Consider the following 14,847-nt stretch of genomic DNA (forward strand, 5'->3'; position numbering starts at 1 on the left):
AAGATACGCCGTGTCGGCCTTTGAGGCCCCCACACTCCTTCATGCTACCGTTGTTCTATTTGCATTTTGAGACAGAAAAACATTTATGAATTGCAGTGAGGTGGGGGGAGGTGCCCTAGTTACAGTATGCCACATTTCTCGAGAACCCTGACCGTGATTTTCCTAAGGCAAAGATGAGAGAGTCCACAACTCAGAGAAACCAAAAGAATTCATCTTCAAAAACCCTGTCCTGGGTTAAGTTCTTAAAAAAAAAAAAAATTATTGTAGAAGCCTTGACAGTGAGTGGCCCCTAATGTTTTTGAACTTTGGGGGAATTGAAGGTATTGTGTTTGGCAACAGAACGTTGTGAAGCTTGTGGAGTTTTTAGTAGAAACTATTTCATGATCTGAAAAAGGGAAATCTTTCTCATTTCCCAGCCAACAACAATATGTATATCCTTATTACCGCATGCCTTGTGAGGCTTCCTAGGCTGCAAAGAGGCTGCCCACCGTATGATGTAGGAAGAATGGTTTTCAGAACGTCAGGCAATGGAGGGCTAAGGTGGGAGGAGGCCAGAGGCCGGGGTCACTGTCCTGCTTGGAAATAGCCGTACCCTACATTGCTAACTAGTTTTTATTCTCTCGGCATCTGGGACTGACCTTATTTCTAAGCCATTTATGATTATGGTCCACCATTAAAAAGGCCGTATGCATAGCACTGGCTTTATTTCAAAGCTGATTTTTATAAATTGTAAGCCTGCCAGTTTACTTTAATGTTGATTTTTTAAAAAAATATTTCAGTTTATTGCATATTGGAAAAACGTATGAGTTGAATGTAGCCTTATTACATAATGGTAATACAGTTTTATGAGATGAAAACTGTTACCTATTGCGGGCACTGTATGTTGGATAATAAATCAAATAACCGTAAAAGGATAAAAAACTAAAATTAATTTATTCTGGAAAAAATATCCAGGTTATTCGAATTAGTCTGAAATGCGTGCATTCTGGTCATTCGTAAGACAAAAAATAAAGGTCATTCTCAGAGAGAGTTAATGGATTGTTAACACTAGAAAAATAAATACCAGATTCTTTGTTAGTGATCTTTGTTAATATGATAGCACGATATTCAAGAAGTGGGGTCCTGAACTGAATCGTGTTCTACCAAAGCAATTTATATTTTGATCTCAAGTTACAGCTGCACATATTTTCAACACATAATGTTTTAGTCCTTCTAACAATCATAAGAGCTAAAAGGTTATAGCTAATTAGTGAATTTCTCCATTCATTCAGTGTGTACTGGGCACATATTTTGGGTTAGAGTTCTACAGCGAAATCAGTTAACCTTGCCATTAAGTCCTCAAACCATAATTGGTGGTAAACTCAAATGGGTTGGTTGGTGCTGAAGTGAAGGGAGGGTTCTCAGTGTGCATTAGGGAGTGGTGGAGACTGGGGCGCTAGGACGTATATGTTCTGCATGAGGGACAACTGATAGCTCAGCTCTAGCTCGTGCTGCCTTGATGTGGGACTCATGGTTGCCAGATTTTCTGGTTTTTCAAGAGAATTCTTTATTTTTGATATTGGAAACTTATTTTAAAAAATTAGGGGCGCCTGGATGGCTCAGTCAGTTAAGGGTCTGACTTTGGCTCGGGTCATGATCTCACAGCTGGTGGGTTCGAGGCCCGCATTGGGCTCTGTGCTGACAGCTCGGAGCCTGGAGCCTGCTTGGGATTCTGTGTGTGTGTCTCTCTCTCTCTGCCCCTCCCCTGCTCATACTCTGTCTCTCTCTCTGTCTCTCAAAAAATAAATAAACAATCAAAAAACAAAATAAGAACTACATCGGGCTGCAGAGAGAGTGGACTAACCGGGTAATTATGCTGCGGGGCGGAGAGGAACCCAGGGTGCAGGGGCGGTGCCAGGGAAGCACGAAGGAGAGGTGTCATTCCAGATTCAGGGAGAGCCCAGAAGAACTTTGACAGATTGTGGGCCAGGTGTGGCGGATAGAGTCACGGGACACGTAGGAAGGACCCAAGACAAAAGAGGGGCGGTCACGGAGCCAGCTGCAGGTGGAGACGGCTGCCGTGGTTTGGGATCCGGTGGTCTGCCCGGCCGATGGGAGGTGGCGCCCATAACTGCTCCTCTCTAGCGGGCTCCTGTGAACAGCTGCTGGGGGCCTGGTTTCTTGGCCTGAGGACACAGCAGCGTAGGTTTCCGTGATCTGGACAAGGAAGCAGAGGGCCTGTGTGTTGCCGCGCCCCTTGGAGCTGCCCCCGTTAGCGGCTGGCCAGCTAGGACATATCGTGTGAGTTACCCTTCGTTCGAAGGAACAGGCCGAGCAGCTTGACTGGATAAGCAGCCCCTTCTGTGCCGCCGAGCACGACGTCTGCCAGCTCTGCCCCTGAGGGGCCTGTGCCTTCTGTTCCGCTTGCCCGGGTCTCCCAGCGCTGCCGCTCTGTTGGGTGCTGTTGATGCAGCCGGTGGGGCAGAAGGGCCAGACGCCTCGAATACAGTAAACCAGGCGTCATTAGGCTTTTCCTCATCGCTTAGCGACAGCCAGTTTCTCTGCACACGTTTTGCGAGAATGGGGGCTTGGTGGTTAGTAGGCGCTATCTGGTCTGGACCGTTTCGGCAAACTGTGAAAACCCATGATCCCGGTAATTTGTATGTTTCGTGGCTGATAAGTCATCTCCAAATAAGCAGAACACTGAAGTCGTTTTCTGTCTGGGCCAGACCCCGAATGCTCAGAAGCTAAAAGCCGTTTCAGTAAATACCTTTTTATTGCCTTGTTTTTATTTTAAATATCATTCTTTGAACACTTGTTATTTTGTTACGTTTTCCTTCTTTTTATGAACGCCGAAGCATCTCACAAGGTATTTCGCTTTATCCCGGGAAGTGCAGAGTCACACTTATAACACCTTACCAGCTAAATTGTTTGTTTCCAAACAGCCCTTTGCCAGGCTAGACTAAAGGGTGCTTAGGAGACGTCCCCACCCCTGCTAAGCTATGAGCTTCCTCAAAGTGCACCTTTGTACTGTCCTGCCCCAACCTGATATTGCCTCCTTTCAAGCACCTGATAACCGTTTAATCAAAGCGTGCTGAATAAATGAGTACATCGTTACATGTGTTATTTGGTTATATAGTTTTGCTTTTGTTGATCAGTTTTGCTCAGGCACTCCTACTGTGCCAAATGACCATTGGGTGCCACGGCGTATGATGATCCAACCCTGAGTCGACCTGGCAGGGTGGCCGCGAGCCTCGCTTTGGAGTTACCAGGCGTGAACTCGATTCGGTTTTCACCTTCCTATCACGTGTCCTTGACCCCTGGTCTTCTCTCATGTCGGGTGGGAATAAATATCTACTTTACAGTGTGGGAGTAAGGGAAAAAATTGTACTTTTCGTAAAGCCTTACCGCAACCCTCAACATATAAGTGCTTAGTGCAGACTTTGAATTGATTCTTAGTGTTTGAATGTTTTCTGCAGACCCGTGGGTCTAGAGATCTAAAGCATCACCAGCCACCGGACTGTGGCCATCTGAATAATGTCTCCTGCCTGTCTACCAGGTTACGGTCTTCAAGAACTGTCACACGCATTGGATCATATGGCCTCCAATAATAACGTCATCGACAATAGTAATCATCGCTAACACCGATGCAGCACTTACTAGAAAGTTTGTGTCAATGAACTTTCCCCGGAAGTGCTTTTTAAGTGCTGTTAAACTCACAGGAAGTTCAGGAGGTGTTGTCACTGTGCCCTATGTAGAGATGAGGAAACTGAGACTCAGATTGAGTAACTTGTCCAAGTTCACACGCTAATGAGTGACCTTGGCAGGAACAACTGCGGTAGTAATGACATCAGCCCCAGTCATCCATTAAGCGTCTGTTCTGTTTTAGGTGCTGGGCTAAGCGCTTTATAAACATCATCTCAGGTAATCCCCACAACTCCCCTGTGAGATAGGTTCTGTCTTCATGGCTATGTAGTTTCAAAGTGACATCGCTAAGAAACGGGACTGAAAACCCACGCGTTCTGGTTGCCATTTTCCCTTGACAGTTTCCCCTAAGACCAGGGTGTTTTTACCCGTGTCGGGCTTACGTGCAGAAAACTGTTTGAACCTGGATTTTAGATCATCCCAAATGCCGTCAGAACAGTCGACCCAGTCAAAATTATTTCCCAGCCCCTTGGTATAAAAAAGCCAAGCTAAGAGAGAAGTCACAGAAAAGAGAAGTGACATAGTCCAACAGCACATTTCAATCTCTAGCTCCTGGAAACCTAGGAAAAAAAAAAAAAAACAAAACTGCTCACATTTTTTAAAGTGAATTAGGATTTTTAGAGAGAAAAATCCTCCTTCAGTCCTGCCTTCTAGTACAACGCACTTAATACCCATTATGAGATAGTAATAAGATATATCTGAGATGGAATGTTTATTCTCGTTCACCCCAGAATATGTGCAACCAACTCTCACCTGTTTTCCACAACACATTCATCGTTTTGTGCTTCTCCACGCATTTAATCCAGCAAACATTTGTGTGCCTGTGTGTGCCAGGCAGTATTCTAGGCACCGGAATACACCGGAATTACAGAGAGTAATGATGCGTGCTCCCTATTTTCAAGGAACATACAATCTGGTGAGCGAAAATAAGCATAACTGCTAGGCCATACGATCAGTACTGTGCATGGAGGCAAGAAAGGCCTCTAGGGCCACAGGGAGCAGATCTCTTCAGTGTGCTTGCTCGTGGACAGCATCTCAGCAGGGCGACAGTTGACCTGGTTCTCGGAGGGATTGAGGGGGGACGTCTCTCAAGACCAAAGTTACAGTCTGTGCGACAGGGCAAGACCACGGGCGTTCAGGAAGAGCGTGGCTGTTGGGCTGTGGCACAGCCAGAGGGGCATGAGAGCAGTGACCAGGCGGGCAGGCCAGCAGGTGAGACTGTAAGGGCCTAGGTCCAGGCAGAGGAGTTTAAAGGATAATTTGCAAATGTAAACCCACTCAAGCTATTCAATTTAGCATATGTGTTGGGAGAATAACACAAGTCAGCACATAGGCTATAGTTCCATTCAGTTTCTACCTTAAAAAAATCTAAAAAAAAAAAAAATCTGTCTTTCTGAGGCACAAATCATAGTACTGTATTTAATTTTGCTTTTTCCTTAATAGTGTTTATGTGATTTTTATCTCGTCACTTCTTTTAATTTGTAGACTTTTCAAGCAGGACTCTGCAGTTTATCTTTTTGCCCGAAGAACATTATACATGTATTTTTTTCATTTACTTCATGAACAATGAAATACTTACACTACAAAGAAGTTTTAGGAAACGGGAAAACGTTCAGCCAGGATGCCACGATATGAAGGAACCTAACCGTTGATGGTATCCTGGCTCCTTTATTATTTTTTTAAACTTTTTTTAAGTTTATTTATTTATGAGAGAGAGAGAGAGAGAGAGAGAGAGCGCGCGCGCATGAGTGGGGGAGGGGCAGAGAGAGAGAGGGAGACACAGAATCCGAAGCCGGCTCCAGGCTCCGAGCTGCCAGCACAGAGCCCAACGTGGGGGTCGAACCCACGAACCGTGAGATCATGACCTGAGCCGAAGTCAGACGCTTAACCGACCGAGCCACCCGGGCGCCCCTGGCTCATTTATTTTTGTACATAAAACAGGTGTATCTTCTGAATCATATTGCCATGACTTCTCACTTGGTGCGCATGGTAGTGATGGCCGCGGCCGGAAGATGCTAAGTATTTGTGTTCCGTCCCCAGCAGTGGGTACGGTATCCCAGTATAGCGATCTGTCCAGACCAGTTGCCTGATTGTGCTGTACTCTGACTCTGTCAATCTCTTTTTTTCTCATGTTTTGTGTAAATGCACGGGTATTTATACCCTCTTTTCCATATTAGCTAAATCCATACGGATTTTATGCTACTACTTTTAAAAATTAGCACATTTTTAACAATCAGGACCATGTCGAAAAAGAGATAACCTGAAGCATACTTTTTAGGGAATGTGAGTTTATCTCATCCCAATCCTGTGTCTGTACAAGCAGGAAGCCGCATGGTTGGGTAATTGCTGGGTCATTCTGAGATATGCAAGGAGGAAAAAAGATGTGACCAAAAAGCTAGAAAAGCAAAAGCGAACAAACAAACAAAAACACCCCACAACACTTGGAATTCGCTCAGAATGGGTCATTCATTCAGCAAACGTGTAAATGATTCCTTATTGCCCCGATACTTGGACCTACTCAGGCGACTGGAGTGACCTTGTGGGTTGTTGCTGTCCCGGCTTGTTCAGGCTCACCCCTGGCTGGCTGCTTGGCCAGCAGTGACACAACCACCCGCCCGGCCCCGCTCCACTTCCTTTGTTGTTATCGTTACTGTCTTTCTTGAGGTCTTTGGCCCACAGTTCTGGTTCTCTGCCCTGGTTTGTTTGTCTGTTTCTTTTTTTTAATTGATGTTCATTTTTGAGAGAGAGAGAGACAGAGACAGAGTGCAAGCATGGGAGGGGTAGAGCGAGAGGGAGACACAGAATCCGAAGCAGGCTCCAGGCTCCGAGCGGTCAGCACAGAGCCCGACGCGGGGCTCGAACCCACGGACCGTGAGATCGTGACCTGAGCTGAAGTCGATGCTTCACCGAGTGAGCCGCCCAAGCGCCCCTGCTCTGATTTCTTTCTAAGTGGCCTGATTGTCTGCTCTGGGTGTCTGTTAGTTTTAGAAGATTCCACTTGGAAGGGAAACTGAACCCTTGTTTCTCTACCTGATGGATGGAGCTGCCAGCTGAATGTTCACTTCTTCTTTTTTTAAAAAAACATAAATCTCTTCTCTTGACGTTGTGTGGACCTGTAAAAAAGGCAACCCTGTTTGTTGCTACATTTTAGGTCCTTTCTCGCAAAGATGAAGAGGTCTGGTTTACCTTTTGTTGAAAGGCAACTGCCTCCAATTTCATCACTTGTGAATGATTTTTAGGTGTTTTAAAACAAATGCTTATTTTTCTGCCCGGAGATCACCTTCACTGTACTGGTTGGCGGAGGAACTCACGCATGCCAGACATTGGCCGTATCGGCCTCTTAGTGGAGCTGAAGCCCCACCGTCCAAGCGTCGTGACTGTGTCGCCGAGGATAGTGACGCAGGGACACGCGAGCCAACCCACCTGGGTGTGCGCCCTGCCCTGCCTCTTACTGGCAGCGTGGCCTAGTGCGGTGTGATCCAGCCCTCTCTGAGCCTCAGTTTCCCCATCCCTAAAGCGGGGATAATGACGGTATCTCCCTTCTGGAGTACTTCGGAAGGTAAACGAGCTAATGCGCTGGAGACGGTCCCTGGCGGAGAGTGGTTGGCACATGTTTACTGTTGTTTTACCGCTATTATTCCCCTCTTGGCACTGACCAAACCCATCTCCATGGAGGTTTATATAGTCGCTGTTTGGATATACCTCTCTGCTGGGTGGAGTAGTTTGGACACTGTCGAGGCCTGGGTAGAAAATAAAGGCATGTGTGGGGGCTCCCGGTTGGCTCCGTCAGTAGAGCACGCGGCTCTTGATCTTGGGGTTTTAAACGCGAACCCCACATTGGATGTAAAGACTACTTCAAAAAATAAGATCTTTTTTTAAAAAAAGAAGAAAATAAAGTCACGGATAGCCCAGGAATTCAGAGCCAGAAAGAATTTTGGACCAATTTCAGAAGGACAAAGCTTTCATTCTCCCAACCGAAATTGTTAAAGGCTTACCTATTGTTTGTCTGTGTATCTTTTACAGAGCGATTTCCTTTAAAACATAAATAGTATTACCTAGTATATCTATTAACGGTAAACATTCTAGAGTAAATACAAGAACACGGTGACCAGTGTTATTCCGGTTAACTAGATCTTCTTGTCTTTTAGAAAACTCTTCAACAAAAGGGAGCCATGACTTTCAAAGCGCACCTGGGACAAGAGAGGGCATTCCGCACCGTTGTGGTTTTACTGGCCTATTTGGTAAGTCAAGTCTTTACTTTCATAAGAATGTGGGAAAGAATCGCTATAAATTGTATTGAAACTGTTTTGTTTTTCCAGGGCCATCTTTTCAATTTTTCCTTCAAATTGTATTTTATCAACGTCACATGTAATTAAGAAGCAAAGATTGCTGCCGAGTCTTGACATTTGTACTGATGGTTACAATTATTTTCTTCTTTTAAGTTGATTTATTTATTTTGAGACAGAGACAGGGTGAGTCGGGGAGGGGACAGAGAATCCCAAGCAGCCTCTGCATGCACTGTCAGCACGGAGGAACCCCCGGAGGGGCTCGAATTCACAGAACCGTGAGATCATGACCTGAGCCGAAACCAAGAGTCGGACACTTAACAGACTGAGCTACCCAGGCGCCCCTAAAATTATTTTACTACATTTAGATGAAGCAATAAAATCACAGCGTAACTTATAACCAATGACAATGGTGCTCCCTTGGGTTTATAGGCAGATGCCTCTACAATACACCCTAGACCCTGACGAGACCAGATTCTAATTGGAGTTCGTGACTTCCATGGTGTGTGAAGACACTAGAATTGACTTTTAAAAGAGCTGTTATTTTTATACGGTTACTTATATCCTTCTTGGTCCCAAAAAGGATTAAAGACAGTTGGAGAGTTTTAATGTTTGAAAACTTGACGCAAAGGACCTATAAGATGTTCACAAGAATTGAAATTCATTAAATCTGGAGATAGGATCATCACCTGCAAATGTGAAAAGACTTATTTACCCTGAAGACGGTACCTGAAGTCTTCTTGAAAGACAAAGTAAGGGGAAATGGGTCACATTGGATTCTGAGGTTCAGGTATGGCAAGGAAAATTTCCTTTCTTTCAGTTGGGGCTGTTAAACGTTCGAATGACTGGTCTAGGAGGGAGGTCGTGGAATTTCTTTCGCAAAGCCATTGCAGTCTCTTTGTGGTGGAATGGAGTCTCGTACCTCTCTTAAATAAAATCAGACTCCTTAAGATGGGTAGTCAAGGGGAGTTAAGAGAGGCGGGAAGATATTATTAGGCCGTTAGCCCCAGATCATTTTCTAGTGCTGAACTCTGCCTTGAATCCTCCCCTTCTGCCTGCTCAAGAGGTTCAGGCTTTGATTTTATTCAGTTAGTTGCAGGACATCATTGTAGACACTCTCGTGTCAAGGTGGAGGCAGTTTGTACTAAATAATGGCTCATTATTACAACCATCAAAAACAATTTCCGATACCCCTGTGTGTGACAGGCATTCTACAGAGCAACAGTCTGCTTGCCCAGTGCTTCTTACTTAGAAAAGGGAATAGGCCATTCATTAAAAAAAAAAAAAAAAAAGACCTCATTCAGGGAATACAGAGGAGAATCAGGTTTATTGATTTATTTGTCCACTGACTTGTTCAGAAAGTGATTTTTCTTCCTAAAGTGAAAATTAAATCGGCCTCACTCCGCATTAACATTGACATTCAGTGCTTATATGAATAACACTGATAATGTTGCTGCTTTCTTGCAAAAAAAAAATGTGATGAACTTACTTTAAAATAACGTTTTTGGGAGGCACCTGGCTGACTCAGGTGTCCGACTTCAGCTCAGGTCATGGTCTCACGATCTGTAGGTTTGAGCCTTGCATCGGGCTCTGGGCCGACAGTTCAGAGCCTGGAGCCTGCTTCCGATTCTCTGTCTCCCTCTCTCTCCCCGTCTCCCGCTCACCCTCTGTCTCTCTCTCTCTCTTTCTCAAAAATAAAAAAATATAACGTTTGGGAAACTTTTTTTTTTTTTTTTCAGGTATGTAGAGTGATTTGCGAAACAGGAGACTGTAGACAGCAAGAATACAGAGATGGGTCTGGAAATTGCGTTCTCTGCAAGCAATGTGGGCCAGGCATGGAGCTGTCTAAGGTAGGTATCGGATGCATGGAAAAGGGGTAGATCTGTGTTTTTAAAATACATTCTTTCTGGCTAGATTCTTTTAGTTAATTACTAGTGAAGATTTGACACCATGAGATAATTCTTGGATTGTTAGGTTACTTTCTTTTTTTAATTTTGTGGGGGGGGGGGTGCATCTGGTGGCTCAGTGGGTTAATCATCCGACTTCAGCTCAGGTTATGATCTCATGGCTCCTGAGATCAAGCCCCGCGTTGGGCTCTGTGCTGATGGCTCAGAGCCTGGAGGCTGCTTCGGATTCTGTGTCTCCTCCTCTCTCTGCCCCTCCCTGGCTCACACTCTGTCTCTCTCTCTGTCTCAAAAATAAATAAACATTTACTTTTATTTTTAGTTTATTTATTTTGAGAAAGAGCTGATGAGCAGGGGAGGGGCAAAGAGAAAGAGGGAGAGAGAGAATCCCAAGGAGGCTCCGTGATGTCAGCACAGAGCCCGACTCGGGGCTCAATCTCACAAATCGTGAGATCATGACCTGAGCCGAAATCCAGAGTCAGATGCTTACCTGACTGAGCCACCCAGGCGCCCGTCCCTATGTTACTTTAGCCAAAGATTGCACAGTTCTCTTTCCAATACCTTTGATTCATATGTCTTACTGAGATAAAGGAAGTAGGTTCCAATAATTAGAATTTAATACATGTTTTATGTAATTTGTGTTATTGTATTTCATTGAAAGAATAGAATGATTAAGGTGTATTTGCATTAATTAAAAAGAATCAATGTTTACTAAAGATTTAAAAATAAAGGAGTGATAGGAGAAAATGCTAGTGATACCTTCTCTTACTGGACCTTCTTTTTCTTAAAATGAATATTCCCATTGCTGGTCCAAAAGCAGCACCTACAGTAACCACGTCCCATGGCAGCAGTTACTTTCCAAACCAGGGTTTTGCACATTCTTTTGACAACGTGCATGATTGTTAGTCTCCCCATGTTGGGTGTATGTTACTCCCAAGATCGTTTTAAATATATTCATCTTGGGGCGCCTGGGTGGCTCAGTCGGCTAAGTGTCCGACTTCGGCTCAGGTCACGATCTCACTGTCCGTGGGTTCGAGCCCCGCGTCGGGCTCTGTGCTGACGGCTCAGAGCCTGGAGCCTATTTCAGATTCTGTGTCTCCCTCTCTCTGACCCTCCCCCATTCATGCTCTGTCTCTCTCTGTCTCAAAAATAAATAAACGTTAAAAAAAAATTTTTTTTTAAATAAATAAATATATTCATCCTGACCACTGTGTGTTAAGAAGCATATTTCAGAATCGTGGACATTCTCACTGCCTTCCTCTTTTATGGGCATGTTTGGAGCTAAACATCCATTTGCTTTATTTTCTGACCTTTTGAAGATGTTACTAGTTGTGGATAATTGGTATCTCATTTTGTTCTAAATCATCAGTCTTCCTCGCAGAAAAGGAACAAAAGGTTTTTCTTTTTACTTAGAGTGACGTTCCAAAGAGAAGTCCTTTTCCCCTACAGACTACCCTCCTTTAAAGTGGACTCTTGTCACGCATAGAGTTTTGACCAATGATCTACAACCAGCAGGAAACAAAATGTCATGCGTTCCCCAACTGATTCCCGGTGGATGGCTTTCCTCTGCTTGTTGTGTTAAGTGGTGCCTTTTAGTACCCAGGGCCTTTACGTTTGGATTGAAGCTGGCGGACCTTCGGATCCTGTGTTATGTTAACTGTAGCATTTCCACCGCTGGTATTTTTCAGTCTCTGTTGATTGTAGTAAGGTGCATTTTCAGGTGCGTTTTGTTGTGTTGGGCCGACAGGGATTCTTTGGAGCCGACTGAAGGTCTGGGATCAGTGCGTAACGTAGTTACAAATGCAGACAGTGCCTGAGAGGAAAATAGATGATGAAGTTGCTACCCCTCAGAAGTTCCTCTTTTCCCAAATCTCTGGGCAAGTCTGAGTGAAATGTCACAGATGCTGAGAGACGCAGAAAACATTTTCGAGAGGCTGCTTCCTTTCCTTCATCCTTTGAATTTAGAAAATATAACCTCCAAGTAATTTCTGGGGAATCAGACCAGACGATGAAGGTTCTATGAGTTCTAAATTTTTTTTTATTTAGTATGAAAAAAAAACTTTTTAAATGTTTATTTATTTTGAGAGAGAGAGAGAGTGCGTGCGAGCATGAATGGGGGAGGGGCAGAGAGAGAAGACACAGAATCCGAAGCAGGCTCCAGGCTCCGAGCTGTCAGCACAGAGCCCGACGTGAGGCTTAAACTCATGAACCGTGAGATCGTGACCCGAGCCGAAGTCGGACGCTTAACCGACTGAGCCACCCAGGCGCCCCTTTAGCATTTTTATCTAAGCTGTTTTATTAAAAATTTTTATTTAAAAACACCTAACTTTCTAATTGAAAAAATAGGATGAAGGTCCTATCAACTCTCATTTTTTTTTTTTAATAATCCATCTACTGAGATGATCTGGTGATAGTTTTTCTATTTCGTAATTTTTCGTGGATTTCCAGAGGAAATGTTTTTCTCTAGGTAGTAATTTCCCCCAAGTGTTGAAATAGGCGTTTGACCCTCTGACACTGGAATCAACCAAAGGGAAGCCATCTGAATAGTTCTGCCTTTATTACTTAGTGTATTTGTTAATATTTCTGTTTCACTATTTACTATCATTTTCTTCATTTACAAACGACCAGGACAAACTGAGTGAGAAAGAATAAAACTAAAGGCAATATGTCACTGAAAACTTAGGGTAAGACCCACGCGGGTGCACAAATGTTACAAATGTATACGCCATGTCGCTGCACAGCCTGGGGTGTCCACCTTGAAGGTAGGCGTCTGGAGCTGACCTTGGCTTCCACCCCTGCTTAGCTCCTAGCAGGCAGGCAGAGTATACCTTTGCTAAAGGAGTGAGCAAGTCAGCCAACCTCAGATAGTTTTGGGGAGAAAAAGTGACACTTAAATCTTGTATTATAAAAGTTAATGAATGTGTGTGTGTGTGTGTGTGTGTGTGTGTGTGTGTGTGCGTGTGTGTGTGTGTTTTAAATTATGTATTTTGCCAAGTGTCTTATCTTGGTTTTAGCTCCTAGTAAATAAAGTTCCCAACTTAGCCTTGCTTATGGCCTAAGGGAGCAAAGGAGTCAAACACGTCATTGGAAGTATATATATTTGTTTCCTAGTTAACTAATCAAGACAAAGAGCTTGACTTTTTAATAAGCAGTCACCTTGGAGCCAGAAGTTTCTAAACTGTCCATTCATGATTTTACAGTTTCTTCTCTCCGGGCTGCCCTGATTAGGTCTTCTGTAATAACATACATCTTTCAGAGGAAAAAAAAATTAAGTTCTGAGTATATTAAAATCAGATAAATCACTTAAATTAGCAAATATATTCAACAGGTTAGTCATGATGTCCAGGTTTTACATTTCTGGCTAAGAGTAAGCTTTTTTTAAAAAAAAATAGTGAAATATTTATAAATAATTGAATTGTTTTTTACTTCTTTCACGAAATATAAGTTTGGATACCTGTTAATCTGTAATGAGATGACTAAGTTCAGTAGTCGTTAGCTTTTTAACTGAGGGTTAAAATTTTGGTTACCTGGGGTGCTTGAAATTTTGAATGCCCAATAAACAGTAAATATTTTAAAGTGAGTTATTAAAAAGTAGAAAAGCTGAATCAAATTACTGATAATACAACTAAAGTTTTCTTTACATTAAGGGTAAAAAAAAAAAAAAAAGTGCATTTTCACCAGACAGGAAAGCTTTCAAATAACTATTATTCTAACATTATTAAGTTAATTGTTTTGCTGTAGTAAACATAACTTAAACTTGATGTCCATTTTCTAATATCATTTGTCTCTACCCAAAATACCAAAAGACTGGGTCATGAGGTTCTTCAAGTTATAAACGTGTTTATGTCTTAAATCTGAAGCCTGGAAATACTCTGGGTAAGCAGGTAGAGTTAATATTTCCATCTGTGGCTTTATTACTCCTAATGATTATTTTCTTTGGAATGCATTCAATTCTGGTTTGTTTTTTGTTTTCCTCAAGATGCCTGGGCTGACTTTCCCATTGTCAGGTCTCTGCCATTTAAAACATGTAGTTGGGTTTGGGGGAAGTTACCGGAATAGCATTCCTGGAGACAGTATGCTTTTTGGTACACCTGTCATGTGTGGTCAGTGGTTCCTCTGACCTCTTTTCACTTCCTTTCAATTATTAGGTAGTAAGAAGTCTGCACAGAAGCTCCAGGCTCATTAATAACTATTGTTGCTTGTTTAGACTGAGACCCTTCCCTTTGCTACCCACTTTTTTTTAAGTTTATATAAAAAAAAACTTAAAAAAAGTTTTAAGGGGGGAGGGAGAGAGGGAGGGAGGGAGGGAGGGAGGGAGGGAGGGAGAGAGAGAGAGAGAGAGAGAGAGAGAGAGAGAGAGAGAGAGAGAGAGAGAGAGAATCCCAAGCAGGCTCCACCCTGTCGGTGCAGAGTCCAACGTGGGGCTGAAACTCACAAACCACGAGATCATGACCTGAACTGAAACCAGATGCCCCCAATTAGCCACTTTTTAAATGATTACCTAGTTTAACCTTTCACCCAGGAAGGATACTTTGGGTTATGTGCATAAAAAGGATTTCTTGTAACAAATATGCACTGCCTCTCAAATATGCTTTCAGTTGTTATTCTGCAATACGTATCATGCAACCAATAGATATTAGCTACCGTTTATTATAATGAGCCAGGTTCTATGTGATATTTATATATTCACTACTGGAGTCCTTTTAACATATTTCTTAAATAGGGGGTATAACGCCTCCTGTCTTATAGATGAGGAAACAGACACAGAGATGGTTAGTGGATCAGTCCATTGTCACCGTTAGTAAGTGATGTGCTGGGAGAAGGCGGTGGGGCCACATGGGAGTAATGGTCTTTTTCTCATTTTGAATAATCCTCGAGTACGGTGCTACGGTCGAATTCGCTGCGATGACGGAATGGTCTGTGTCTCCACTGGCCAACACGGGGGTTACTAGCCACTTGAAATGTATTCATGA

The 14,847-nt window shown here is 43.3% G+C and overlaps 1 protein-coding gene across 8 annotated transcripts in view; it reads left to right on the plus strand.

The window, feature by feature from the left end:
- TNFRSF19 (TNF receptor superfamily member 19) overlaps positions 1-14,847 on the plus strand; it is a 94,239-nt gene that overhangs the window by 12,362 nt on the left and 67,030 nt on the right. For 7 of the 8 annotated variants that reach the window (XM_007074356.3, XM_015540153.2, XM_042982140.1 and 4 more), the window contains exons 2-3: positions 7,833-7,925; positions 9,710-9,820. In XM_007074356.3, coding sequence (XP_007074418.1) covers positions 7,857-7,925; positions 9,710-9,820 — 180 coding nt within the window. In that variant the 5' untranslated portion in view covers positions 7,833-7,856. Of the gene's footprint in view, positions 1-7,832; positions 7,926-8,449; positions 8,723-9,709; positions 9,821-14,847 lie in introns of those variants that run through there. The other variant, XM_042982301.1, reaches the window with a different exon arrangement.

This window comes from Panthera tigris, chromosome A1 (genome assembly GCF_018350195.1).
Source record: "Panthera tigris isolate Pti1 chromosome A1, P.tigris_Pti1_mat1.1, whole genome shotgun sequence".
Classification (NCBI taxonomy): Eukaryota; Metazoa; Chordata; class Mammalia; order Carnivora; family Felidae; genus Panthera; species Panthera tigris.